The sequence below is a fragment of the Sus scrofa genome, chromosome 9 (genome assembly GCF_054392235.1).
Source record: "Sus scrofa isolate SSC_HxYL_T2T_F1_AM1 chromosome 9, Sscrofa_HxYL_maternal_Yorkshire_Landrace_v2.0, whole genome shotgun sequence".
NCBI lineage: Eukaryota > Metazoa > Chordata > Mammalia > Artiodactyla > Suidae > Sus > Sus scrofa.
Window position 1 is genome coordinate 132,338,463 of NC_139391.1, and position 27,335 is coordinate 132,365,797.

Sequence of the window (27,335 nt, forward strand, 5' to 3'; positions counted from 1 at the left end):
ACAAAAATATCCAGCACCCAATAGGACAAAACAGTGTTATGGCACCCAATCAAAAATTACTAGACATACAGAAGAGGCAAACTTGAGACAGGAAACCAAAGAGGCAAGCCCTCTTAAACTTGAGAGTTTAAGAGATCTCTTCAAACTATACTTCAATATGAGATGACAGTTAATCTACACACTAGCTTAATTTTTAAACATAAACAATCTACAGAAATTCACAACACTGACAGACTCACATCTAGATTCCGCGTAAGTGTGTGTCTTTGTTCCACCTCATTTTCCAACTTTTTCTTTAGATGGGATATTTCATGTTCCAGTTTCTCAATCTGGTTACTAAGCCTTTGTTTGGTTTCCGTTTCAGATCGCTCTAATATTCCCTAAGGTTGAAAAAAAAAAGATTTTGGTTATGCTTAAGAAAAAAGTCAAAAGAACTATACAAAAAACCTACAGAAAAACTACAAAGGGAATAGGAACTTACACTGATTACAACCCTTTTCCACATGAAGAGATTAAGATCTAAAACATTTACCAAGATGGTATTTTGACACTTTCCATATCGAAAGATTTATTTAATAGAGAAAATAAAAACCATATTATCATACCATTCAAATTCTTGAAGTTTTAAAGGAAAAAATACAAATAAAAGATTTAATCTTGTAAACAATTAAACTGCACAGGACTCTGTAAATACAGATCTGAAGATCAAAACTGCCAAGTGCATGATTTCAATCAGTTCTCTTTCAATGTTATATTTAGAATATTGACCTGTCTTAAATAAACCTCATATCTCAATGCTCATCATAATGTGACAAAAATTACGTGAATTTTCTCATTTAGAAAACTGAGAGAATACGATGTTAAAACTATTCAAATTTAACTTAAAATGTTTTTTCTACATGTGCTTTTTTGTTACCTGAATTGTCTGCAGATTAGTTAGCAGCAAGTTTTGTCCTCTTTGTTCAGCCAACAAAGATTCTCTTTGCTGAGAAAGACGAACTTCTGACAACTTAAGCATTTCCTTTTCTTTTTTCAAATTTTCTGCTCTTACCTTGAGTAAGAAGACATTAAAAAAATGTTGAAAAACAGTATGTCAACATAATAACACAATAAAGGAAAAAAATCTTGCAACTACCACAAGTACTTATTTCTTTGCTGTAATAAATCAGATTTTAAAACTAGCAACAACAAAATTTAAAATGTCAGAGTATAAGAAACAAAACTGCAAAATTATGCTATAGCCATACCTGCACACTATTAAATTATCTAAGTTTTAGAATCTAAGCTTGGTTTCTAAGTGTCTGTTAGAGGGGGCTGATTGATCTAAACTTTTTTTCAAGTATAAACAGTATACTTTGGGATTCAGGGGATATGGAAGGGTTCCTTGAAAATCAACATCCTCAAAATATTCATATTTATAAGATGGGTCAAAAACTATCAGTCATAAAACTTACTCCAGCAGCATGAAAAAGTGCTGCTCTCTATTCCCACAAAGGAGTGGGAACAAGACAGAAACGAAAGAATACGGTCAATAGAATTAGAAAAGCTAGGTGTATAAGTCCCAACCAACTCATCTCTTCTGAGGGCTCCCAAAAGGTCAAATTACTTAGTTTCTGAGTCTGGTTCTCAACAGGTAACGGGGACAACTGTATCTAGCTTGTAAGCAATAATTAAAAAGTTGTGAGTGACAGAGAACATTACAAAAAGTAAAACCCTGTATGAAAATTTATCATCAAAAGAATTTAGTTAAAAGTACTATTAATTTCCCTTTTTCTTTGCCACCCTGCAGCATATGGAGCTTCCAGGCTGAGATCAGATCTGAGCTGCAGTTGTGACCTGCATTGCAGCTGCTGCGACGCCAAATCTTTAACCCACTGTGGCGGGCCAAGAATAGAAGCTGTGTCCCGACATTCCAGAAGTGGCACTGATTCCATTGCATAACAGTGGGAACTTTTTTTTTATGCTTTTTTGGGTCACACTTGTGGCACATGGAAGATCTCTGGCTAGGGGTTGAACTGGAGCTATAGCTGCTGGCCTATACCACAGCCACAACAACAGGGGACTTGAGCTGCATCCGCAACTTACACCACAGCTCAAGGCAATGCCAGGTCTTTACCCCACTGAGCAAGACGAGGGATCAAACCTACAACTTCATGGATACTAGTTGGGTTCGTAACCCACTGAGGCACAAAGGGAACTCCAAGTGCTGTAAATTCTTGACTGACATTTATATTCACGGTGAAATTCAGAAATATAACCCACTGGTAATGAAATTTTTCTATTTTCTTTTATTAGAAACGAGCAAGAATGGATGAAATATTCATCTGCCTTTGTTGTAACTAAAACAGTGACTTACAAATTTATTTTGAAATGGAAAACTTCTAAGGAAATCTTAGCCCAAGGAAAAAAAAAATCCTTTTTCCTCTCTTGAGTTTTATTAGAAACGATCACCCAAATGGTCTGATGCACAAGTGAGTATTTGGAAACTATGTAATAAGGACCAGTGATCCACAAACCCCAGGTATCTGCATTACACCAAACAGTAAAATCAAAACAATAACTAAAAAACAAACGTCACATGCAACTCATAATACAAGCCGATGAGGGAAACTGGTCTCACCTCTGCAACAGCCAGCTTTTCATTAGCGCCTCTCAAATCCTGGGTCATTGTATTGATGATCTGTTCCTGCTTCTGAGTTGTTGCAGTGAGTTTCTGATTTCTCTCATGCAGAGACGTTATTTCTCGACGATATCCTTCAACATTATCTTGTAGCATTTCGTAACTTACATGAAAGAAAAATGATCCCATAAGCAACTGAAATACTATATCCTAGCTTAGTCCTTGAGTTTCACAAGAGCTTAATTTTACATAATTTGTACAGTGAAAAAAGTGGCCTGTGTAATAATGTAAAAATCTTCGTTCTTTTTTCTAAGCTCCATATTTAGCAGGTAAATGCAAATTCTAAATAAGCACAGTATTTCATGCTGAATTAACTTCTTTTTTTTGCTGAATTAACTTTTAAATCTTACTCATTTACAAGAATCTTAATCATATTCAAAATAACGCCAAGACAACGCTGATCCACCGGATGTCCACCACAACACAGTATGTAATTTAAGATATTCATGTAGGATTAGTGACAGACTTTTGCCAGTTCTTTTTTTCCCTCTAGAATTCTTTGTGGTATTTTCTCATGTGCTTGAAGGCTTAGCAAATGGTTGGCTAGAGCTATCAACATAAGGGGAAAAGTGCTTTTAGTGGGGTCTCAAATTGTTAGAATGTGCAGAGGTAAGTGGCTTGTCATGTGTTTATTAAAGAATACTTTGATCATATAGCATACAAAGAATTACATTTTTTCTAACGTGATAAACTAACAAGTACTCAATGACTTTGATAGTAACCACAGAATGAAATTTACTATTATTCCTTTCTAAGTGACCAAGAAAGTGAATTTTCCCCCAATTAATGATCTAGCATCTGCTTCTCTTCTACCCAGACTAGAAAAGGCTGAAGGAAATTTGCTCATACTCTTCTTCTTCTTTACTTAAAATAATTAAGTCCTATAGAAACAGTACCTCTTGCAATCTCAGGAAGGAAAACCAGCAACATTCCTTATATGAGCTTCAACTTTAGTAACTACTTGGACTGCTTAGCAACATCCAAGAAAATCATTAACCAAAATTAACAGATGAACCCCCGTAACTTATCATCATCCTGGATCACATTCCACAAAAAAGTAACACTACTGCAGATTAACCCTTGAATTTTATTCAACTGAATAGGAATTATACTATTTAGACTTAATTTTTGAAAGGAAAATTTACCGTTTAGAAGCAAAATCTAGCTGGGTAGAAATTTTGGTGTTCTGTGATCTCAAATCTGTGACTTGTTCCTGGAGTTTCTCAAGCTGCTCATTCTGCATTTTTTCATTATCTGCCTTTTCTTTTTTGTAGTTCTCAAAAATTTCCTGCAACTAAATATTGGAGAAATATGACAGTCCATGTTCTCATAAAACCTAACCCAAGATAAAGATGTAAAAGAGATGTTTTTACCTGTTTAAGGGCTGCCTTGGCTTCTATAGCCTCTGCTGACTCGATAACAGGTACTGAAGCAGGAGTGGAAACAGTCTGTGATGTACTGGAACGTTTTGGAGTTGACACGAGAGAAATATCCTCTAAGCCTGAAGCTTCAGAAATATAAAGAGTGACATAAAATTTCTTTGCAAACACATCATTACTAAAAATCAACGAACTAGACTTATTTAAATGAAATCCTAAGATTATAGCAACTAAGAAACAACGACTCTAGCATACAATCTATTAAGGTTATTTATGACTCCAGATTGCTAAAACCAATATTTGCAAATTAGATGGTAAAATAAAATATAACCCAAACACTGTTAATTCACAGACTCTCAGAAGCATGCTTTCAACAATGATCAGCATTTTTGCTGACCTAAAATAATGGTGTGTTTTAGAACTGATAACATTTTATAATCACTCATACATGGTAGTTAAATTTGAAGTTATCATTAGAATAGATACTGTTCGTGTTGCAAAATCCACTCCCTAATACACACTTCAAGAATATTTCTCAAAAATACTTGGAAACTTTTAAATAACACACAAAAACCTACCTTGCAAAGGAATGACAACTCCTGTTGTTTGTGACAACAAGATACGGTACATATCACGCTGACGAACTATTGAATCAACAAGGTGCATTTGATGTTGTCGTGATTCACGGAGTTGTTCCAATTCAGTGAGGGCACTCTCAAGTTTGAGCTGAAGTTCAGTGATTCTGCAGAAAAAGAAATTAGAGTATTCCACAGGACTGAGATGGAGATGCAGTTATAATTTCTACTGCAAATGACTAAGCATTTTATTGTTTATCACTAAGCACAGAATTTTCATCTCTCTTAGCCTTTCTTTCTTCTGATGCTATTTTAAGATGTACTTTTAAACGCCCCTCCAACCAATGTCATCTGAAAAATTTTTGCAAAATTTAAACCAATTCTACAGAGTCCAAACTCCAGTCTTCTTGCTTTCATAACCATTCCTCCTCCTCTAGCACCAAAAATATCTTTTCAAAAAAATTCTTTACTTTGCTTGAGAAATTCCTACATATGCCAGATGCTAAAACCACTGAGCGAGGCCAGGTCTGCTACATAAAATCTGGGCTGGGTCTCCCACCTCTATACCTCTATGCTCTCACAGATATGTTTTTGTCCATACCACTATATTCCCACTATCTAGCGTTGTTAGAGACACAAAAAAAGCTTCAAATAAATGTTTTCTGAATAAACTGAAGCAGTCAATTGCTTACTTGGATGAAGTTGTTTCTTGTTCTTCTCTTTCTCTAGTTTCCCCAAGTTCTCTCAGGGCCACTAAGAGACGTTGATTTTGCTGTTGAAGCTCTTCAATGTTTCTGTAAGATACTAGATGCTGTGATATTACTTCCGATGAACTACTTATATCAGCAGAACTTACTTCTTCATCACGGATTACATGGTTACCCCTTGCTTCTTCAAGTTCCATCAAAAGCACTCTAATCTAAAAAAGGAGTTTTAACTTATTATCAAATAGCACTGACTTTGATTCTGAAAATATCTGGAATAAAATGAAAACTTCCGAATGACTGTTACTTCATAAACTCTGCCAACCTAGTACTAAATTACCTTGAAAAACAAAACATCAAGTTCACCATCTTAGGTATTAAAGTCTAAAAAAAGAAAACCTTAATGGAATTTTTTTTCATTTCTAGAAAAGTATGTAATTAAGACTTATCTTCTATTTTTTTCTTTAAAATTTTTTTATTGAATGGAAGATTCTTTAACTTTTATTTGGTTTACAATTTTCAAAAGTTTCACACACGATTTCATATAATTCCATTACAATCTGCAATTCTTAAGTGGGAAGGGGTGCTTAAAATTTGAATCATAAGACTCTTAACGGAGGCTTCTAAGATCGTTACCTTTTAAAAAGCAGCCAAATTAAAACTCCAGAAGCACAGCTCCAGGTTTATAAAACAATGATCAACTAAAACACAGAAATGTATACCCACCGTGTGTGTGTGTGTATGCTTTAACTTGCATGCCTATGTATTGTATGGTGGGGCAAAAGGGGAGCATGGACAATAGATGTTTATTCCATTCATGAGAAATTTTTATGTGTATGTGTGTATATTCACAGAAAAAAATTAGCCTAAAATATCTGAATAAAGTAGATCTACATTTCCAAATTTGTTCAGCTAAAAAAAAAAATGACAGTGATGCATATGTAAAATGCATGATTTTATTCTAGTAAAAACAAAATGCTTACATATGTTTATATATGCACATATTTATCTACACATGTAGGATGTGAAAGAGTACACACCAGTCTGTTAACACTGGTTACACTCTGTGACTTGGGGGGAAAACATTTATTTATTTTTGAATTATTTCATTTATTACAATTAGCACTTATAATCTGAAAATTTATCAAACACAAAAGAAAAAGGGGCGCTATGAAAACACAATGATTAGGTTATAATTCTGCTAGAGTAGTTTTCTTAGTTGATGAGAATTTCATATGCGTTAGTTCTAACTTAGATATCTGCAAACAGATTCATACATTTCTAGGCAGTCGGCTTGGAAAAAAACTAGGAAAGAAACAAAAACTGCTAACCTGTTGTGAAAGATCTTTTATTTGTATTTCCATTCTTTGATTATCTCGTTCAAGCACAGAAGAATGTTTGTTGGCTTTATCTGTGTCCTCCTGCAATCGCTGAATCTCCTTTAAAATGTAAATTCAAGTGAAAATTCAAAAGAACTGTTTAAATACCAGTTATATCAACAACAAAAATATATAGTACTTAAATACTATAGTACTTTAAATACTGTAGTACTCTAAACACATAAAGGAAAAACATTCTATAATAGAGTAACCTCTAGAGAGAAATTCTTTAAAAATATGAACACATATTTCTTAACATCTCAAATATTTGCTCATCATTGTAATATTTACCACTGTATGGTAATCACTGGGAATTTGCCACTTCCCCCTAAGTTAATGGCGAATCACAACATAAATCCACACTAAATTCATAATGTATTATCAAATTATGTCAGAGAAATAATCTCAAAGAGCTTTGTTACTTACCAAAAACAGACTATATTATAATGGTAATCATTATTACCCTGTTCATCTAGAAATAAATGTCCAAAGTAAAAAACATTGGGTAAGATGAACACAAGACTTGGTTTTATAAAAAATGTATCAGGAATTAATTCTAAAGATGCAGCAACCAATGCCTCAGGCCATTAAAAAAATTTATAGCATATTGCAGTGCTTTTGCAAACTTTTGCAACATTATCATTAGGGATTTAGGGTACCATTTTGAGAAGCTTGGTATAAGCATAAAATATCTTTGAAATGTTATGTTTTATCTCAAATTCATATAAATTTTGCTGCTTAATGCACTGTTTTGATATAATGTTTTAAATATTAATAGAGTAAAAAATGCCTCCTATTTATTCTGGTGTTTCAAATACCTCTGAGCACAATGCCCTCAGGTTATATGCATAAACCAATTTCAATAGGAACAGGTTTGTGAGAAAATTAACAAGTGAGCCTCGCAGAATCTAGACTGGACATGGTCCATATTATAGATAGAAGATTCAGTTAAAAGATACAGAAATAATCTTTAAATTCTTTGGCAGTTGTGAGAGAAGTATGTAGGGAGTTTGCTGTTATTACTGTACCTATACATCAGTGAAAGAATTAACAGATAGCTTTTTCCTACAATGAATAGCTACTATTATCTGATTCTTAATCACCTCTACTTTACTATCCCCTTCAGGCAGTAAGTTTGAGATAAAATGCTCACTCTTAACAGTGAGGAACTCAAGATCTACTTAGATCCAAAGGATGGCCTTTGTCTAAAACCCAGTATCTGTCAAGACAAGCCTGGTAGACATCATTTCACCCAGGAGAAAGAGATCATTAGATTTATTATACCCCGATTTAAACTGAAGTCTAAATTACAAGAGCAACAGCAACAAAAGTTTGTTTGAATTAAGGACCCAATTTACTTATACTATTCTCTAAGAAAAAAAAAAAAGGAAAAAGAAAAAAAATCTATTGGTTTAGAACGAATAGATTTAACTAAATTCTGTCAGCAAGACATGTTTAATAAATCTTGAAGATTTCTCATATTAACAGTTATATCCTAAAAACAACATTATTAGTGTATACGCTAAATAAATCATTATATATTAAACAAAAATCTTTTTTTCTTCCCTTTTTATAGCCGCACCTGAGGCGTATAGAAGTTCCCAGGCTAGGGGTCAAATCAGAGCTGCAGCTGAGGCCTACGCCATAGCCATGGCAACATGGGATCCTTAATCCACTGAGTGGGGCCAGGGATTCAACCTGCATCTGCTCGGACACTATGCCAGGTACTTAACCTACTAAGCCACAATGGGAACTCCTAAAAAGGAATCGCAACAGATAGAGAATATTTAAAAATTTCCTTGATAATTTTTTTTTTTTTTGCTTTTTAGAGTTGCACCCACAGCATGTGGAAGTTCCCAGGCTAGGGGTTGAATCAAAGCTACAGCTGCTGGCCTATGCCACAGCCACATCTGCAACCTACATCACAGCTCACATCAATGCCAGATCCTTAACCCACTGAGCAAGGACAGGGATCGAACCCACATCCTCATGGATCCTAGCTGGGTTCACTAACCGCTGAGCCACAAAGGGAACTCCTCCTCGATACTTCAAATATGCAAAGAAACAGTAACAAAATAATGCATATAAAGATTTGCCAAACTGTGAAATCTTATGAAAAAAAAAAAAGAGTTCTTTTCAATGGTCAAACAATATTATCACTTCTAGACAGAATATCAGAAATGCCTGACAAAGCATGACTCTGCTAAATTTAAAGTTCTATTATAAAGAGACAGTTACATTAAACAGTAGCCCAGAGATTTGCCTATTTATCATCAACTAGAGAACCCTAAAGAACATACTCCAAATGTCTTAAAAAATGTAAAAGGCTTTCATAATTTCAGCTAAATCAAGGTAAAATATTTTGCAACTACAGATATTTAAAAGTATAAATGACAGGCTTTAAAATGTATAATTACCCTATCACTGAAAAGGCAGTTAACCTTTTCTGACTTAAATACTTTAAGAAAGAACTGTCCTACCTAGTAAATCATTTCTCACATGTATTTTTCTACAGCTAAAATTGAGGAATGGAACCAACCTTCATAGCTTGTTCAAGCTTAACAGACAAACTTGCGACAGCTTTCTGTGCACGTTCATACTCCTCACGCTGGCGTTTCAAAATCGGTGCTTTGGCTTCAACTTCTTTCACTATTTCATCTAGATACTTATTAATTCTTTTATTCTCTAGTTTCTCCAAAAGCAACTGATCTTGAGTTTCCACATAAGCGTTATATAGCTGAAAGAAGAGAGGTCATTTCAAATCTAAGCATAACAGAAGCATATAACTTAGAATTACACAAGATGGAAATGTTTACTAAATGTTCCACAGAACCAGGTACCAAGAAAGCCTTTCCCAGGATGATGTAATAATCATTACACGACTAAGAATAATTTTTTTGGAGAGTGTGCTTTGTTCTTAACTCAGAGAGATCTGAACACTTGTGCTGAGAGAAAAGAACAAGATTTAATACCATTCTTACCTCAGTCAATTTCATGCCAGGTTTCACTATCTTAGCTACAGCTGCTGCAGTAGGAGACATGGCTGCAAGCTCTTCTTCAGACAATATGGCTCCTGTGCCAACACATAGAAATGTAGTAAACTTTTGTAAAACTTCAAACTAAAGCCACTGTTTCCTACAAGTGAAATGCGACACCCACTGCACATTACGTATAAATTCCTACGAAAATTCAAGTCTGACAACAGTCATGTTCTAAAAATCATGCAGTAATTATTGTTAAAATGATTCTGAAAACTGACACACAATTATGTGTGATAAAATGGTACTTACATCTGATAACACAATAAAGATACAGGTAGAGTAATGATAAACTAAAAATAAATTCTAATATCATAACTTGTTGAGTTTCTCATATCACACTATCACAGCAGCGAAATACTATTAGTGAAGTGAAGTGAGAAGGAAGTCTCAGTATTTCAGGCCATTAGTAAGCATATACCAATCCATACCTTTACGTTTTGTGGCAGAAAGCAGGTCATTTGCATTTTCTAATTCTTTCTCCAATTTCCCTATTTTCTCAAGCATTTCTTTTTCCATTTGACCTTTAGATTCCTCTACCTCTAGAAGATGATCTTGTATTGCTTTATTGGCTAAAGACAATTTTAAAGACAGAATATCCAAATAAATAAATGAAATTTTGGAGTTTATAAGACACAGAATGGTCATTATTTTTCTCTTCAGCAGAAAATATTAAATTCTAGAGAGGCTGTGGTTGACAGTTATTATTCACTATCATGCCTGAAGTGTTCTGGACTGGTGAATTTATTTCCCTTTTGGATATCTCTTACATGGGGAAAATAAGGGAATAAAATGGTAAAAAAAAAAAGAAAGTGGCTCTAAATATCTCTGGTTTTAATCTAATCTTTAGAATACAGGAAATGACTAGAAAAGATGATAGCTTACAGTAAAAAAAGAATATAAAAAATCAAAGACTCCAAAATACACTATTTATAACTTAAAAAGTAATGCTTATTTATGGATTAAGACAGTAACCAAATTATAAACCTATATGTATTTATCAAAGTAAATGTTTCAAAAATGGAAGAAAAACTTCCTACTAGAAATCAGGATATATGTAAAGTTATTAGATGAAAGAAACAGAAAAACATTAGCTTTCTATATTTTTAAATACACTATATGCTAAAAATACAATTTGAAATTTCTTGATCTAAGGCTCTTTCTTCTATACCAAATCTTGTCCCTATTAAATTTAATCTGACCTCTATATATAAAGATCTACACAAAGATAAACATACTATCTAAAAACAAAACAATCTTTTCATAACCGGAAAGTCTTACCTTCTCCAGCTTCCTTCAAAAGTTTGTGTAATTCATCAACTGCTCGGGTCAATTCATTGCTCTTTGCCTCTGAGTCATCAGCGGCACTCTAAAATTTAATCTTTAAAGAGTTATCCAACATCAATAATGCAACATTAGGACATTAAAATGTATGGTGCAGTACTTACCTTATAAAGGTTAGAAAGTTTTATGTGAGCATTTAATTCATTGTGGAATTTCTCTTCCATACTGGCCTGCTGTTCCTTGGCCTGTAATAAGTACACCAAAAACCCAATTATAACAGTCTCATTTGAACTGAATTTAGAATGCTTATCAAATGCCAAGAAAAAAAAATTCAGTTTTAAAAGAGATAATTTCTACCATTAAAATTAAAATCAGTTGTCATGACAGAGATAAATTACCTTAAAGACAAAATACTAATGATATTTTTATCTTAAAGTAGAATATTTAAATGTCATTAAAATTAACCACACTCAGAGTTCCTGTCATGGCTTAGCAGTTAAAGAGCCCGACTAGCATCCATGAGGACATGAGTTCAATCCCTGGTCTCACTCAAAGGGTTAAGGATCCAGTAGGCATTGCCGTGAGCTGTGTGTAGGTCACAGATGCATCTCGGACCTGGCACTGCTGTGGCACAGGCCAGTGGCTACAGCTCCCTACCCTGGGAACTTCCAAATGCTGCGGGTGCAGCCCTAAAGTGACAAAAAGACAAAAAATTAACCACACTCATTTTTAGATGGTACTTTGGATACAGTATGTAATTGACATTTCTGATTCTAGTGATTTTAGTCTACCTACGTCATGGAAATGTCCTGGCTGTTTTGTGACGCCTGGAATGGTTCAAAGCATGAAATCATTTTACGAATTAACAGCTTCCTAAATGTTATATTTTTCTAAAAGAGTCACTTTAAAGTAGTCAACTATACCTCTTTCAGTTTGGTCAAGAGATCCTCTACATGCTTTTGAAGATTCTCATTTGATGTTTTCAAACCATTCATCTGTTCTTCCATTCTAGAAACCTAGAAACAAAAAAGTAGAGGTGGGCATGTAGGGAGGATGTCATATTAACTGAAATTAATCTGACGTAAAGTTTAGCTGCCAAGTAAAAACAAAAGAATTCCCTATTCCCAAAAAAGAATATTACATAAAATATGAATGTTTAAGAGAATGAAAACTAGCATCTCCGGAATACATTTGGATTTAGCTCACAAAAACTTCACCACCACTTCTTAACCAAGTACCTTAGGAAATACATACCATGAGATAGTAGGTAATACCAAAATCCATAAAAGGACATCTGAAGTTCTTTGTTTAAATGCAACTAGTTAATTTCTTAGGCCAAAAGTTTACAAGTTATGTCCTCCACGTCTGACCCCTAATCTTAAAATAGTCTTAATTTGGTACTTTACTGAGTAAATTTTTATAAGCTGGCAACAAATGTAAGTTGTAAAGAAGATGAAGATACAATTTTACTAACTCACCTCCTCTTTTTTGTTTTCAAGATTACATTTAAGCTCTAGAATTTCATTTCCTTTTTCTCGGCCAAGAGCCAGAAGTTCATCAGTTTTGGTTTTCAACTCTGTATTCAGCCATGTATTCTGATTATGTAGCAATTCTTTTTCTTGCTCCAAGCGTTTTTCTCGATACTAAAGAAATCCAAGAAAAAAAATACCATACAGTAAAGGTAATAAATACACGGTTTTTCACAAGATTTTGTGTTTAGCCAAGGAACACAGCAGAAATTTATTTTACAACAGAGATACATATTTGCATGAATTCCTAACAGAAAACAGATTAAGATAACTATATGAAACAAATATCACATAACCGAACAGTACAATTAAAGTTGTCTTAACACTCAATTCCCTGACATTAAAAAAATGCAGCTTTTAATAACTTTATAGACAATTTGATTACATTTAAAATTTAATTTAGGTGGGTTTTAAGCAAAAATTGTATTTTGGGCATTAGAACATATTTATTTCTGACCTTAACAGAAACATCTGAAGCTTGAAGTTCATCCAGTTTTAACTGAAGCTCACCCTTTGTCGCATTGCTTTCTTTAAGTTTTTCATTTAGACGTTTAACATCCTCTAGAAAGGTCAGAAGGGAGTTTGAAAATAATGACTAATTAACGCACAGAGGAACCAAACATCAAAAATGCATTGCTAGGAATATAAACATTCAACACAACGTAAATTTTTCTCAAATCCTCTATTTTAACCTATTTCTGCCATGCTTAGTCACAAATTTAACAAATGGATGATAAACTGGCCAAATTCATGTATCCAACCAAACATGCAAATTATTCTACTTTATTTTAAATGCAGCATCTAAAGCTAAATTAAAATATTAATGCGTTTTTCTGATACTACCCAAAGGTCTATTAAAATTTCACAAATTGGCCATTGCTTAAAAAGCAATGATACATATCAAAATCTTATACTTAAAACATCCAGAATATACATACTTAATTTTTTTACTATTCCTTACCCTCAAGGTTTTTATGAAAATAAATTAATTTTATCTACCTCCTAGCTAATCAACATCAAGAAATACTTTGAACTAACTTTTCTGAGACTAGAAAAGTTACCTAATTGAATATTATTGTTTAGTAATATAAGTATTTAAAAATTCTTCCTTCAGTAGAAATACAAATTCTCAAAAATCTTACAAAAAGAAACCAAAGGGAACTTGTTATCACTAACCACTTAAGAGTCACATTCACTTGGATACAGCAACTATAATACATACTATATTATTCCATGTTTAAATATCTTATATTCTTGTATCCTAACTCTTCCGGCCTGTGCCTTTAAATATGCACTCTCCTTTATGTTCTTATATTGAATGTCTGTGAAAAGCTTATGCCAGCAAGGATGTCTGTATGAAATGAAGGAATTCAGCTCTGCAACTAAATATTTAAACTGTTTCCAATTTGATATTATAAATAATACTGTACAAAGTATCTCTGCATGTAGATCCTGGTCCAAATTCTTGGAGATGCTTTTCATTTGTGTACTTGTGTATAGATACTTCTTTAAATACTTGATAAGGATCTAAAGATAAATGAATAGAAGAAATAACAGGATATTACTCTGAACTCTGTTCTGGATCTCTGACAAAGAATCAACAGCCAAGAGAAATGGACCAAAGATTAAATCGTGGCACTTTTAGAAGAGAAAGGAAGGAGTAAAGTTAAAGGCGAAAGTATTCTTCATACCTGTTAAATATTCAAGTTCCTGAGAAAGTCTCTCATTGGTTCTAATTAAGTCTCTCTTTTCAGCTTCTAATTCTTCCTTCGTCCTTGTAAACTGGCTCTGTCATACAAAGGAGTAAGCGTAATACATTTAAATAAAAATTCAAGTTAATCAATATAGAAATGAACATGGAATTGGCACTACAGTTAACATCAGCTGTGGTTTAAAAGTGGTTGGTTTTCTTATAACTTATAAATCAAAATGTTTAAAAATTCCCCTTAATCTCAACATTTCTATTTATATTTTGGGTTTTTAGAAATCACCTTCCTTAGGCTCACAAAAATTCCCCGTGTCGCTTTTTAAATACTTGGAAGTGTCCCAATTTTAATTTTACTTAAATATGCCTTTATAGGATACATAATTTACTTCTACTCTATTTTGCTGCCACTAAATAGAATTTTGATAAATATCACTGCATCTCTGCTCAAATTATTTCTCAACAAAGACCTCTAGAAACAGAATTACTTAAAACCCTTAATATATATTATCGAATTGCTTTGCAGCAAGACAATGGCAATTTATACACTTTTCTGTAAGTCATAAGAACCTAGCTCAAGCCACTTTATGCGAGAACTGAAGATTATGCTTGAAAGAAGTTGTAAAGAAGAGAGAAAATAAATCAATGTTAACAAGGGGAGGTGAATTTAGCTGGATTTTTCTGATTACAAGTGAAGTAGAATAATATTGCTATTGGCCATATGTACAGCGTCCTGTGTTTTTAAAAATTCCTTTGCCCATTTCCCCTTTGAATGATTTTTTTCTTATAATTTGAAAGTAGTCATGTATTAAAGATATATAGTCACATTTTTATTGAGAAAATACCAATACTTGCATTTTAGTTCTTTTGATGCAGAGAATTTAAAATTTCTATTGGATCAAGACTATTACTCTCTCCTATTATAAGTATCTTCTATGTCAAATGTGTTTTAACCTCAAATCAAATGCAAACTAAAAAAAATAATGGCAAGAGTCTAAAGGTCTATCTGGTTAAAGAATGACATGTATGACCGCTTTATTAAACAAAACGGCCTGTAATCCTTGTAATCATATCCAATCTGTTATGCTTAATTACTATTCCTAGGCAATAATTACCAATGTGGATTTATTCATATTCCCAACTGTAACACAATACTTGAAATAATGCCTGGGCAACAGTAAGCAATAAATAAGTGATTTCTAAAAGAAAGGAAGACAGGTAGCTAAGTGGGTGAAATGAATAGACAGATGGCTCTGAACCATCTGTCCATTTGCCCTAACAGTTCTATGGCACTTTGTTTACAATGCAACAAAAGTTTTTTTTAATCACGACTTTAGAATTACACAGTTAAATCCAAGTGTTTGCTTAATATCGAATACTTACATATTCTAATGAGTGAAAGGAATATTCAATCAATCATTAAAACATAAAGATCCTATTAAGGAATTCATGTATACATATTTTTGTTAGTAGCTTTTCCTAATTGAACATCTGTTTCACCTTCCCACTGACTAAAAAATCAGTAACTGTGTCAGCATAGAAAATTTCCTCAAGTATCGTGTTTAAAATTAGCTTTATTCATAGGAATAATTTTTACCTGAATGGCAATACTGCGATCCTGAGCAACCTCAAGCTCTTTGTTTTTCTCCGTTAGTGCCTTCAGTTGATTATCTGGATAAAAGTAATTTTATGAACAAACATACACATAAGCTTAAAACTTGCAATGACAGTTTTTCCAACTGCTACCAATACACATTTTGAAATTAAGAAACTGAGTTTCAGAAAGGCTGAGTTGTACAACTCTGAGTTCCAAATTCATGAGCATGTTACGAACTTACCGCATTTCTAGCACAAAATTTTAAATACGCTATCTCGTCTCTGAATCGTATTTGTGATCACTCTAGCCAACATTTATAGGAAAAAGTAGATACAATGATCAATTTCCTTATTTTTTCAATGACATCTAAGTCAATCATAAAAAAGTGAATTATACTTACAAATAAATAAAACTAAGTGAAAAGAGACAAAATCAGGAGAGTAAATAACATTTAAACTACATAAAATGCACACAGGAAATCATAACACTGGGTAACTAATTCTGCTGGTTTATCATCTTCTTAAGAACTATAACTGATACTCAATCTTCAATCCTACCATGTGCATTCATACTAGGCTATTCCTCCTTACAGTGTGTCTTCTAAACACAGGCCAATTAGGAAGAGTATACTTTGAGAAACTTTCACGAAAACACGTCTATATTACGGACTAGCAATTTAATGAACAAATACATTATAATTAGTCCAAGTTAAACTGGCTTATTAAAAGAAAAACCTACCAAATTAGTCTAAATTTTCTATTCTGTTTTAATGTTACTCATTGCTTTCTAAACTTATAAATTCAGAATAAACTAAAAAAAAATTGATGTAACTGTACACCTCAGGAAGGCATACCAGATACACGCCTAGGTTAACTCTCACCTTCTACTCTCTCTGTTTTCTAGATTGCATAAAAAAGCTGTGCTCAGTCACTTTCCTGCAATTTTTTTAGTACTACTGCTCTACAAAAAATTTTATCACGCCAAGAAGTCTTGATAGGAGTTCCTGTCGTGGCGCAGCAGAAAAAGAATCCGACTAGGTTGTAGGTTCGATCCCTGGCCTCACTCAGTGGGTTAAGGGTCCAGGTTTGCTGTGAGCTGTGGTGTAGGTCGCAGATTTGGCTCGGATCTGGCATTGCTGTGGCTCTGGTGCAGGCTGGCAGCTGTAGCTCCAATCGATTAGACCCCCAGCTTGGAAACCTCCATATGCCATGGGTGTGACCCTAAAAAGCAAAAAAAAAAAAAAAAAAAAAAAAAAAAAGAATAGTCTTGATAATGGACAATAATAATGATGGTCAGACAATGGATTAGATCTAGCTACTCAAATATTTATACCATCACTACATATGCACACACACCATCATGTGTATATGTTGTATTTAAAAATGAGATGAGCCAAAATTAGCTTAAAAGAGTTTTGACTCAAACAGCCAATAGGCATGGGCCTGGTTAAGAAAGACTAATGTGTCAGCCATTCTCTTGATTATTATTGCCTTGCATTACCAATTAAATTAATATCCAGCTATATCCAATAACAAATATTATGCCTCTACTCTCTAAACATTTTCCTGACATTTGCTTTCTTCTATCATAAACAAAGGACATAAAACATTCATCCTCCCCAGAAGTGTCAGACCTTTCAGACCTTGTGTACCTTCTAGAACTTAAGAAGAAAATTAGCTGCTCATGTTTCAAGGGAATTAGGCCTTAAAAAGGAAATTATATCCTGAGATTCATAAGTATTTATAAAAATTAACGAAGAGAATTAAAACACAAATACAGTAATGGAACTAATAAGCTTTGACTTTAATTTTTCAACAACATAAAAGTAACTATGTCACTCTCTTTATTTGCAGTTGCATAATGATTTAGCCTTTTCAAGATGCTTTCATATGTATCTCATCTAATCTGTACAGCTATTTAAGTGTGGTTCTAGCCATTTTATACACAATAATCAAACACTAGCGTCATTTACATATTATAAAAGAGCTTTTAACAGCAGGCAGAATTAGAACTCATGCCTCTTGACTATTAAGCCCTATATATATTTTTATTTTTATCATTATCATTATTATTTTTTGTATTTTTAGGGCGGCACCTGTGGCATATGGAGGTTCCCAGGCTAGGGATTAAATCGGAGCTGTAGCTGCTGGCCTACACCACAGCCACAGCAATGCCAGATCCAAGCCGTGTCTGCGACCTACACCACAGCTCACAGCAGGGCAGGATCCTTAACCCACTGATAAATGCCAGGGCCCAAACCTACAACCTCATGGTTCCTAATTGGATTCGCTTCCACTGTGCCACAATGGGAACTCCAAGCCCTGTAGTCTTACAAAGCCCTTACCACTAAGTGAAAAATCATATTCCATAAATGAAAATAAGGACAATTAATATTTTCATGAACAGTGTTTCCAAAGCAAACAAAGAAGTATCTGAAGACCTCAATACGCCAAGGATAGTAGAAGGATATAAACAAATACTTACTAAGCTTCTCCAGCTCAAGCCGCAAGCTTTGGCATTCTCGGGTTTCATTCACAAGTCTCTCCTGACTGTGGGACAGCCTCTTCTCTATCTCAAAGTACTGCTGTTCTATAGATAACCAGAGAAAAAAATAAAATCAAACACACATGTGCACACACTTTCAATACTGCCACTTATTTTTAATAACCTTGATTTTAAATAATGAGTCATAGTTTCAGAACTAGAATTGGAGTAAAAAACAGAGTGAACAGAGAAAAGGACTTTAACATTTCCAACTGACTTATATTTACATGACATAAAAAAACAAGGCCTGAGGGGTTTTAAAAAATTATTTGTCTATCCCACAAGATTATGAACCACTTCAAGATATACAACATGCCTTTTTTTTTTTTTTTTTTTGGTCTTTTTAGGGCCGCACCTGCGGCATATGGAGGGTCCTAGGCTAGGGGTCGAATCAGAGCTGAAGCCACCAGTCTACGCCACTGTCACAGCAACATCACATCAGAGCTGCATCTGTGACCTACACCACAGCTGAGGGCAACACCGGATCCTTAACCCACTGAGTGAGTCCAGGGATTGAACCTGCGTCCTCATAGATACTAGTCAGATTCATTTCCTCTGAGCCATGACGGGAACTCAAGGTATTTTCCCCACAATCATTAGTACAGTTTTTAGTGTACAGCAGACTAAAAAATATATATTTATTAAATGGAAAAAAAAATTACTTAGGTTAAAAACTACTTTGCTTTAAAAAGACTTGAATTAAAACAGCCAAATACCTGAGTGTATAAAATTACTAAATTTATGTAAAAATAAATATTACATTTCCAAAGGAAGTGACGGATAGTATACTGTTCAGCACAGTATCAGACACAAAGAAGACACTCAATGTTTATTGTGTGAATTAACAAATAGAATGCAGTGTACTACCTTCAATGCTGGGAGCCAGAGAATTAATTTCCATCATAAATTCTCCTTGATAATTACACTTAGATTTTTGAAGTGAAAATTTATCCAGAATTTTCAATCGACCTAGCAAAAGCCAGTTATCAACCTCCTCCAAAAAAACTGGTAAACCAAGACACACAACAAAAGTTTATCTTTTACTAACGGTAATTACTGTGTTCTTAATCTTTCTTCAACGATGTTCACACTACTATTGCAAGGAACTTTCTTATTTGAGAAACTACTACAGGTATTTATAAACAGGTCTTAATACATTTTCTATCAAACCCCAACTTTTAGAGAGAAGTTGGATATATTAAGCATTTACTGAACGGTCACTGTGTTTCCAGCGCTGTCTTATGCACGTACTCATTTTTGCGACCATCTAGGTCATCACGGGCCAGGGCGACACACACTCAGAAGAGGTGCAGGAAGTTATCAATTAGACAAAAGCTTTGAACGTAGATGACTAGAAAACAGAGCGGAATTTACTGTGATTGTACTTGCGACCTACAGACACAATTTCCGTTTACTGGACAACGTTAGGTGTCCCTAAATGAAACCGACTTAATTACAAAGAAAACGGAACCCAATGTGGATTGAAATTTTAAAAACAAACAAACTGTGAGAGGAGCAGCTAAGGGCCTGGGGTGCTCCTGGAGCCGAGGAAGCGATCGAGTGAAGCCGCAGGCAGTGCGAGCTTGCAAGGGGAGACCAGCCATCGCCGTGGAAATAAGGGCGGGAAGAGCGTCGCACTTACCGCTCTCCACCTTAAATTTCTCATGCCGCCCCTTCAGCCCATCGATCTCGGATTGCTGGTCAGCAAGGAACTTTTCAAGTTTGTTCTGGACGGACTTAGGCAGCTTGTTCAGTTCTGCGCGCTCCAGGACTTGCTGCAACACCGCCGCCATGTCGAACGGGCCAGGGACCGCGGCGCCAGGGGCCGACGGAGCAGAAACGATGAACGAGGAAGACCAAGAGGACCCAGAAGCCTGGGCGGCCGCCTCTGCCGCCTCGCTCGGAGGCTCGCGCGCGCCCGCCCGCCGGAGACTCCCGCGGCGGGACCCTGGGAAACCGAGTCCTGCGTTAGCGGCGGCACCAAAAGCGCCACAGCGCCCGCGCCCGCCGCCGGAAGCGGTGCACCCTGGGAATCCGGGTTCAGAGGCAGCCTCTGACCCCGTCCTGCCTTCCTCTTTCCGGCTCTCTTCTCCACCCACGTCGCGCCTCGCTGGCCTCTGGGAAGAGTAGTTTTTTTGATTCCTTCTTGTGCCCAATTCCGCCCCACCCCGTCCTTCTTCTTTCTCCCCGCCCCCCGACTTTCCTCGCCTGCCGCGTGACCACTTGTCCGCTAGGTGGCGCCACACAGTACTCATCATTCACGTTCCTCCCCGAAGAGCAGGGCTACCTTACCGTCAAAGCTCCGGGATGACATGGGTCGTCCTCTTTGGCGGCTTCTAGACACTGAGCCACTAGAGGGCATCGGTCCTGGCAGGGCCTGACGGCAGGCCCCGGGCTACCGCCACGCTCTCAATGGCTCCCGGAAGGGGGCGGGGTGGCAACCGCAGTCGCTTTGGCTGAGGCGCTGCGGTGAAAGGAGGGGGCCAGTTGCGTCATCAATATGCGTCACCTGACTCGAGAGACCCCCCTCCCCACCCCGGCTTTGGAGTGGGAAGTGAGGTGCGGGAAGTCCGTCGCTTTCTGATGAATTCATTGGCTGTGGAATTGGGACCGGGCTGGAATCTGGTCCCTGGGGGCTGGTACTTGCACTTTAAACCCCCTTCTCTGGGGGCTGATAGTTTGACGGATTTGTCTGTCGCACGTGCACATTCTGAGCACAGGTGAGTCAGCCTGAGAGAGAGAGAGAAGAGAGTGTGTGTGTGTGTGTGTGTGTGTGTGTACGTGTACGCGCGCGCTCGAGCCCTCGGGCGCAGAGCGCTGCCTTTTCCAGGAGGAAGGAAAGGGACGGAGGGTGGTAAACATATGGATGGACGCTCTTGTACAACAGTCAAATCCAGTTGTGACAGACCTAATTTTTTTTGACAGACCTGCTTTTCTTTTTGTGTATGTGCAGCGGGGTGGGTAACAGTGATTCAACAGAAATTTAAGGAGCTCGATTCATTTTCCAGAAAGAGATTTTAAAGAAACCAACAGGAGTTTAAGTGTACTTTTAATTTTTATGTTACAACTTAAGGTTGCAGAAAATGTTGCCTTGTGTTTATATTTTTAAAGTGGAAAAAATGTGTGGAACAGAAGTTTTTAAACACATTCTTAAAAAAGCCCACTTCTCACCCTGCCAAGAACAGCTTGTTTCCAGACTGTAGTTTTGTGACTTCTAAGCCAAATCCGTAGATTTTTTCATGCTTGATTACTCTTCTGAAAGAATTTGTGAAATTATTTTTTGAAAATAAAGCATTCCTAATATGTCATCCTCCCTACTATCCCCACGACCTTTGAGAACAGTAGGGAGGTTAAGGTTGATTTTTGTCCCCCCAAAATATTTTTTATAAACACTTTAAATAAGGTTGCAGGTATGTGCAGTTCTTTATTATGTTCTAGGCCCACAATATTATCATGTTATTGACTTACTACCTGGAAAATGCAGATGTTCTGTACTTGGACTCACAGAATCCTAAAATTAGATAAATTTTCAGATGAGCTGTGGTTTAAATTCTTTATTTTGTAGACTAGGAATCCAGAATCTAAGAAAGTAGATTTGTTTCAAATCATCGTTTGGACAACTTGCAAGCTTCTGATACAAAGCATTTCAGGAAAAATTGAACTGCATACGGTAAGATTTACATTTTTTGTAGTGGAGTGTATTATTTTAAAGGTATTCCTTTTTTTCTTTTTTCCACTTGTGGCATGTGGAAATTCTGGGTAAGGAATTGAACCTGCATCACAGTAATAACTAGAGCCACAGTAGTGGCAGCACTATATTTTTAACCCACGCAGCCATTAGGAACTCCTAAGGGTATTTTTAAATACTGTGGATTTAAGAATGAATAGAAATCTAAATTAGAAATTGATTCTAGAGCCAGACTGCCCAGAATTTAAATCCTACCTTTTCCACTTAGCAACTTTGTTACTTGGGCAATTGACGTTACCTTTTTGTGCCTCAGTTTCTTCATGTGTAAATCAAGGGTGTATATATAGCTCCTACCTCATGGGGTTTTTTTGTGTGTGTGAATTTAAATGTAACTGCATGTAAAGTACCTAGAACAATACCTTATACAAAGTGGAAGCTCTACAAATGTTTGTTATTGTGGCATTGCTGTTTGTCTATTTCCATAATTACAGCTGTACCATGAGTTAGTCAAGGGCAGACCTAAGTATTATTCACATTATCCCACTTGGCACAATTCCTAGCGCTTAGTAGTTCTTCATAGTATGCCTACTGAATGCATGAACTTGATTCTCCCACAGAGCAACTCAGAAATTAGCATCTTTTCTATTTTATAAATGAGCAGTGAGGCTTAACAGGTTATCAAATGTAATGCACCTAAGGTGTAGTAGATCTAAATGAGAAATCAGGGGTGTTGACTACTAGTTTAGCGTTCTCTTCTTTATCCAGGGTATGGGAATAGGTTTTATCACGCATGTCATCGTGACTTACTGTTAGTCATTTCCTGCAACATTCGTTGAGAATTCTGGAGCTACATTTGAACTTTGCAAGAAAGTATACCCTATTGACTGAGTAATCACTGCAAGGTATGGGATAGTATCAGGGTAGAACAACTGCTCTCTGTATACTACTCCTATGAGAAAACGTTGTAAATTATATTTTTTCCCTAAAAGTGCTGTATATGTGTGTGTGTATGTATGTGTGTATATACATGTATACTTTTTTTTTTTTTTATAATTTAGCAGGTTGAATTAGTTCTTAATAATGGGAAGAACATACATTGTAGAAGAGACTGTTGGCCAGTATCTTTCAAACCTCAATCTTCAAGGGAAGACTTTTGTCTCTGGTCTTTTAATAGGGCAGGTATGTATCCTTTCCTGTGCATTTATTGGTAAATTATCTGTTTATTTAAAATTAAGATATGCTGTTTAACAATAAACTCAAGTTAGGGGATGGAGGGATGGAATAAGGAGTAAGAATGTAGCCCAGATTTGCCCAAGTCAGAACATATTCTCTTTTGACAATGTAAAAGTAACTTAAAATGTAGCAGCTCCAGGGGTTGCCATCTTGGTTTGGCAGTTAACGAACCCGACTAGTATCCATGAGGATGCAGGTTTGTTCCCTGACCTTGCTCAGTGGATTAAGGATCCAGCATTGCTGTGAGCTGTGGTGTAGGTCACAGACACAGCTCGGATCCTGCCTTGTTGTGGCTGTGGTATAGGCTGGCAGCTACAGCTCTGATCTGACCCCTAGTCTGGGAACCTCCGTGTGCCAGGGTGTGGCCCTAAAAGAAGACAAAAGAAAATTTAGCAACTCCAAAATTAGAATTTTACTGACCAGATTATTCATATTGTATTGTCTTTCCGACATGACTTTTACTCCCTTCTAATCTTAATTTCCATTTGTCCTATTTACAAAAGTAGCTTTTGACATTTTTATTCCTATTTCTGGTTTGTCTTATCCCAGACTTATAGCAAATGGAAGTCATGTATTTTGTTACGTACTATAGTACCCATTTATTGAATTTTTTAAAAATGTTGATTCAGTAGAGGAGAGGGGAAAGGGATTGAGAGAAATTTGGAAATCAGACCAATTTTATTTCCCTCTTCGAGTTAAACCTTAAAAATCAACACAAAATGGAACAGACATTTTGAACAGTTAGTTTAAAAAGCATAAACACTCACTGATTTAATATAATTGAAAGAAGAACATGTTAATCAGCAGGGAGAACTGGTCAGCAGTATCAGGCAACTAAAAAAGAGTCACACAGACCGACGGCTACATTCATCTAAGCACTATTTGGGGGAGAGCGTACTGTGGCCCAAGCCTAATAGCAAATAAAACTATTAAGACAGTTTTCTTTCTGGATATTTTTACATGCTGCTTTAAAATCCTCAAATCACATCGATAACTTTATTCATTCTGATTGTTTCCACATTTCTAAGCTACTTTCTCTTACAATTTGGTGCCCCATGTTACTACTATAAAGGATGCACTGTGCAAAGGATTTGTGCGGTCACAGCCCTTCATGATATCCTAGTTTTCAGCGTCATTCCGTTAATGTCACTATAGCCCTGGGAGGCAGGTATGTTCTCAGAGTTTTTGCAAATCTGATGCACTGTTCACCTAGCAGGTACCACCCTGTGAGGCATCTCATTAGATAGACAAATCACCTCTCAGCAACAACGTGAATTCTTTTTGATTCATGCTACTTGGTGTCTTCGAATGGGATTCTTTTTGCCAGGAACCTTTTATTTAAGGTTTTGTACTTCTCTTTATTTTAAAATGTTGAGAAGAAGAGTCTTAGAGAAAGATGTGATCAGTGAAAAATAAAAGGTCAGGGAAGAAATAGCCTCTTCCCAACTTGCCTTACTGCTCACAGCCTGTCTCTAGAGCTCAGCAAAACCACCACCTTGCAGATAAGTCTCCTGCAATTTAGGGGAGAATTCCAATCTGTCTCCATGCTGCCTGGATTCTTCATGCTTCTTTCTCTTTATTCCATAGTTCATCACTTTTCTCTCCTTCTCCTCAAGCTTTCAAGCTGGCCTGTTTCTTACTCCCAGGGTTAGTTTGTTTTTCTTTTGAAAATTACGGATTTTCTTTAAAGAAAGTGCTTTCTTAATCAACACCCACCTTTTCCTGTGTACACTTTAATATAACTTTCTGGAAATAACTTTTTTTTTTGTCTTTTTGTGGCTACTCCCGTGGCATATGGAGGTCCCCAGACTAGGGGTCAAATCGAAACTGTAGCCGCTGGCCTACACCACAGCCACAGCAACACAGGATCCAAGCTGCATCTGCAACCTACACCACAGCTCACAGCAACGCTGGATCCTTAACTCATTGAACAAGGCCAGGGATCGAACCTGTGTCCTCCTGGATGCTAGTCAGATTTGTTTCTGCTGAGCCATGATGGAACTCCTGAAAATAAATTTTACTGAAATAATTTCCTTTATTTGCCATTCCAGGATGACACTAATGGTGAGAATTTCAGGTCATGTGTGAGGATGACATCATACCACCTTGATATTTTACTCTTTCCTTATAGGAAATTCTCACTGTGATGAAACTGAGTTATTAAATATTCTCTAAATTTATCTTTAGGTTCTCCACTTTTTGTTTACCGTTTAATTGCTATTAAAACTGAGGAGCATAAATCTAAAATCAGTTCAGTTATGTATCCCACATCCCCTTTATTTTTTTGTGGACACCCATGTGCAAGTTCCTCACTATCGTTGTTTCAGTGGAAGTAGGGAGCACAGGGCTGTTTGTTGCTTTATTTTCCAGGGTTTTTATATTTGCTGAATCATCTAATCTCTTCAAATTAGAAACTAAATACAATAACTAGAAAACTGAGTGCGCATGTTATCTTTTGGTTTAAATGCAGTTCATTCACTCATCCAGGAAGCCATTTTTTAGGACCACTGTGTGGTTCACATTCGGGATGCCCAAATAAATAAGGCGCTGATATTAAATATATTAAAAGATAAATAGCATGTGAGGGAAATGTTTTAAGGCTATGCATGGAAATTGGTTTCCCTGGAGATTCCATTATAATATAGGTATTAACAGTTTTATTTACAATAACAACTGCTCAGTTTTTGTGTGTCATAAGGGCTTTGCATTCCTCGGTCAGCTATCACTCTAAATAAGCTTTTCTAATTTGTTTTTAAGTGTTCTTCACAAAAGGATTATGTGATTCTTGCCACTAGAACGCCACCCAAAGAGGAACAGAATGAGAGCCCCAAACATCCCAAAGCTAAGTTGGATAACTTGGATGAAGAATGGGCCACAGAACATGCCAACCAGGTCATCATGTTTGTCTCTTTATGTCGATAAGTTTGTATTTATTCGACTAACAAAAACACTTTATCCTCAGGTTACTAGACTAGAATTTTAAAGTATTCATTCTTAAGTTTTCTAAATTTGGGTAGTGTATCAAAAATAGAAATTTTTTTGCTCTATTTCATCCATCATTTTATTTTTTATTTGTTGACTACTTGTATCTGTCTAGTGTTAGAAAAAGCACTTTCTTACTTGAGGTTAAGTAATCCACCCAAGAATAACATAATAGATTGTGAAACTGGAATTCGAACCCAGGCATTGTGAGTTGAAAACTTTTGATTTTTTTAAAAATTTTTGTTTAATTGAAATATAATTGATTTACAGTGTTGTGTTAATTTTGGCTGTACAGCAGTGATTCAGTTATATATATATTATATATATATATATGTTTAAAAAAATCCTTTTCCATTATGGTTTGTCACAGAATATTGAATATAGTTCCCTTTGCTGTACAGTAGGCCCTTGTTATTTATCCATTCTATATACAGTAGTTTGCACCTGTTAACCCCCATCTCCTATTCCATCCCTCTCCCACCCCCCACCCGTCCCTTGACAACCAAAAGTCTTTTATCTGTGGGTCTGTTTCATCAAAAGTTCATTTGTGTCATATTTTAGATTCCACATGTAAGTGATATCATATGGTATTTGTGAAAGCCTTTGTTCTCATATACTAGTGTGCTTTTCCATTGTTAACTTTTATCTATTGTGTTTTTTGACCTATCTCCTGCTATTCGTCATTTACCTTATATCCAATTTTTTTTTTTTACTTTAAAATAATACTGGTTACTGATAAAATTATTGCTGGTCAGGTTGCTTTTACAACTTAAATTAGGTACTGAGGAAATAAAATAATGGTTAAATTTTTTAAATGTCCTTAGAATTTATATTTTGACTAAAGTGAAAGATATTATTACCAAAACCAATCGTGAGAGAAATGAGATAAAAGTAGAACAGTGCTATAGGAATATAGAATGAGGAATGATTACATATCTGCCATGGTTGGATTCAAACAGCTTCACAGAAGGCTCTGAACTTGAAAGATGAATAGGACTTTGACATTAGATGTCAGGGG

The 27,335-nt window shown here is 35.8% G+C and overlaps 2 protein-coding genes across 6 annotated transcripts in view; one reads left to right on the top strand and one right to left on the bottom strand.

Annotated features, from left to right (window-relative positions):
• TPR (translocated promoter region, nuclear basket protein) overlaps nucleotides 1–20,859 on the bottom strand; it is a 58,699-nt gene extending 37,840 nt beyond the window's left edge. For 2 of the 3 annotated variants that reach the window (XM_084977975.1, XM_013977898.3), the window contains exons 1-21: nucleotides 20,707–20,859; nucleotides 20,057–20,362; nucleotides 18,355–18,459; nucleotides 15,871–15,944; nucleotides 14,260–14,356; nucleotides 13,026–13,129; nucleotides 12,518–12,682; nucleotides 11,963–12,055; nucleotides 11,204–11,284; nucleotides 11,037–11,124; nucleotides 10,187–10,327; nucleotides 9,699–9,790; nucleotides 9,257–9,454; nucleotides 6,670–6,777; nucleotides 5,327–5,553; nucleotides 4,638–4,801; nucleotides 4,054–4,187; nucleotides 3,826–3,974; nucleotides 2,621–2,783; nucleotides 917–1,051; nucleotides 240–380 (exon numbers count right to left, since the gene is read on the bottom strand). In XM_084977975.1, coding sequence (XP_084834101.1) covers nucleotides 240–380; nucleotides 917–1,051; nucleotides 2,621–2,783; nucleotides 3,826–3,974; nucleotides 4,054–4,187; nucleotides 4,638–4,801; nucleotides 5,327–5,553; nucleotides 6,670–6,777; nucleotides 9,257–9,454; nucleotides 9,699–9,790; nucleotides 10,187–10,327; nucleotides 11,037–11,124; nucleotides 11,204–11,284; nucleotides 11,963–12,055; nucleotides 12,518–12,682; nucleotides 13,026–13,129; nucleotides 14,260–14,356; nucleotides 15,871–15,944; nucleotides 18,355–18,459; nucleotides 20,057–20,362; nucleotides 20,707–20,776 — 2,835 coding nt within the window. In that variant the 5' untranslated portion in view covers nucleotides 20,777–20,859. Of the gene's footprint in view, nucleotides 1–239; nucleotides 381–916; nucleotides 1,052–2,620; nucleotides 2,784–3,825; nucleotides 3,975–4,053; nucleotides 4,188–4,637; nucleotides 4,802–5,326; nucleotides 5,554–6,669; nucleotides 6,778–9,256; nucleotides 9,455–9,698; nucleotides 9,791–10,186; nucleotides 10,328–11,036; nucleotides 11,125–11,203; nucleotides 11,285–11,962; nucleotides 12,056–12,517; nucleotides 12,683–13,025; nucleotides 13,130–14,259; nucleotides 14,357–15,870; nucleotides 15,945–18,354; nucleotides 18,460–20,056; nucleotides 20,403–20,706 lie in introns of those variants that run through there. The other variant, XM_021063816.2, reaches the window with a different exon arrangement.
• A 140-nt stretch (nucleotides 20,860–20,999) lies between these two features.
• ODR4 (odr-4 GPCR localization factor homolog) overlaps nucleotides 21,000–27,335 on the top strand; it is a 40,090-nt gene continuing 33,754 nt past the window's right edge. For all 3 annotated transcript variants that reach the window (XR_014816521.1, XM_084978019.1, XM_084978020.1), the window contains exons 1-4: nucleotides 21,000–21,134; nucleotides 21,980–22,084; nucleotides 23,161–23,281; nucleotides 26,093–26,227. Coding sequence is in view for 2 of the 3 variants with exons in the window: in XM_084978019.1 (XP_084834145.1) it covers nucleotides 23,183–23,281; nucleotides 26,093–26,227 (234 nt within the window). In the remaining variant the exon portion in view is untranslated. The remainder of the gene's footprint in view (nucleotides 21,135–21,979; nucleotides 22,085–23,160; nucleotides 23,282–26,092; nucleotides 26,228–27,335) is intronic.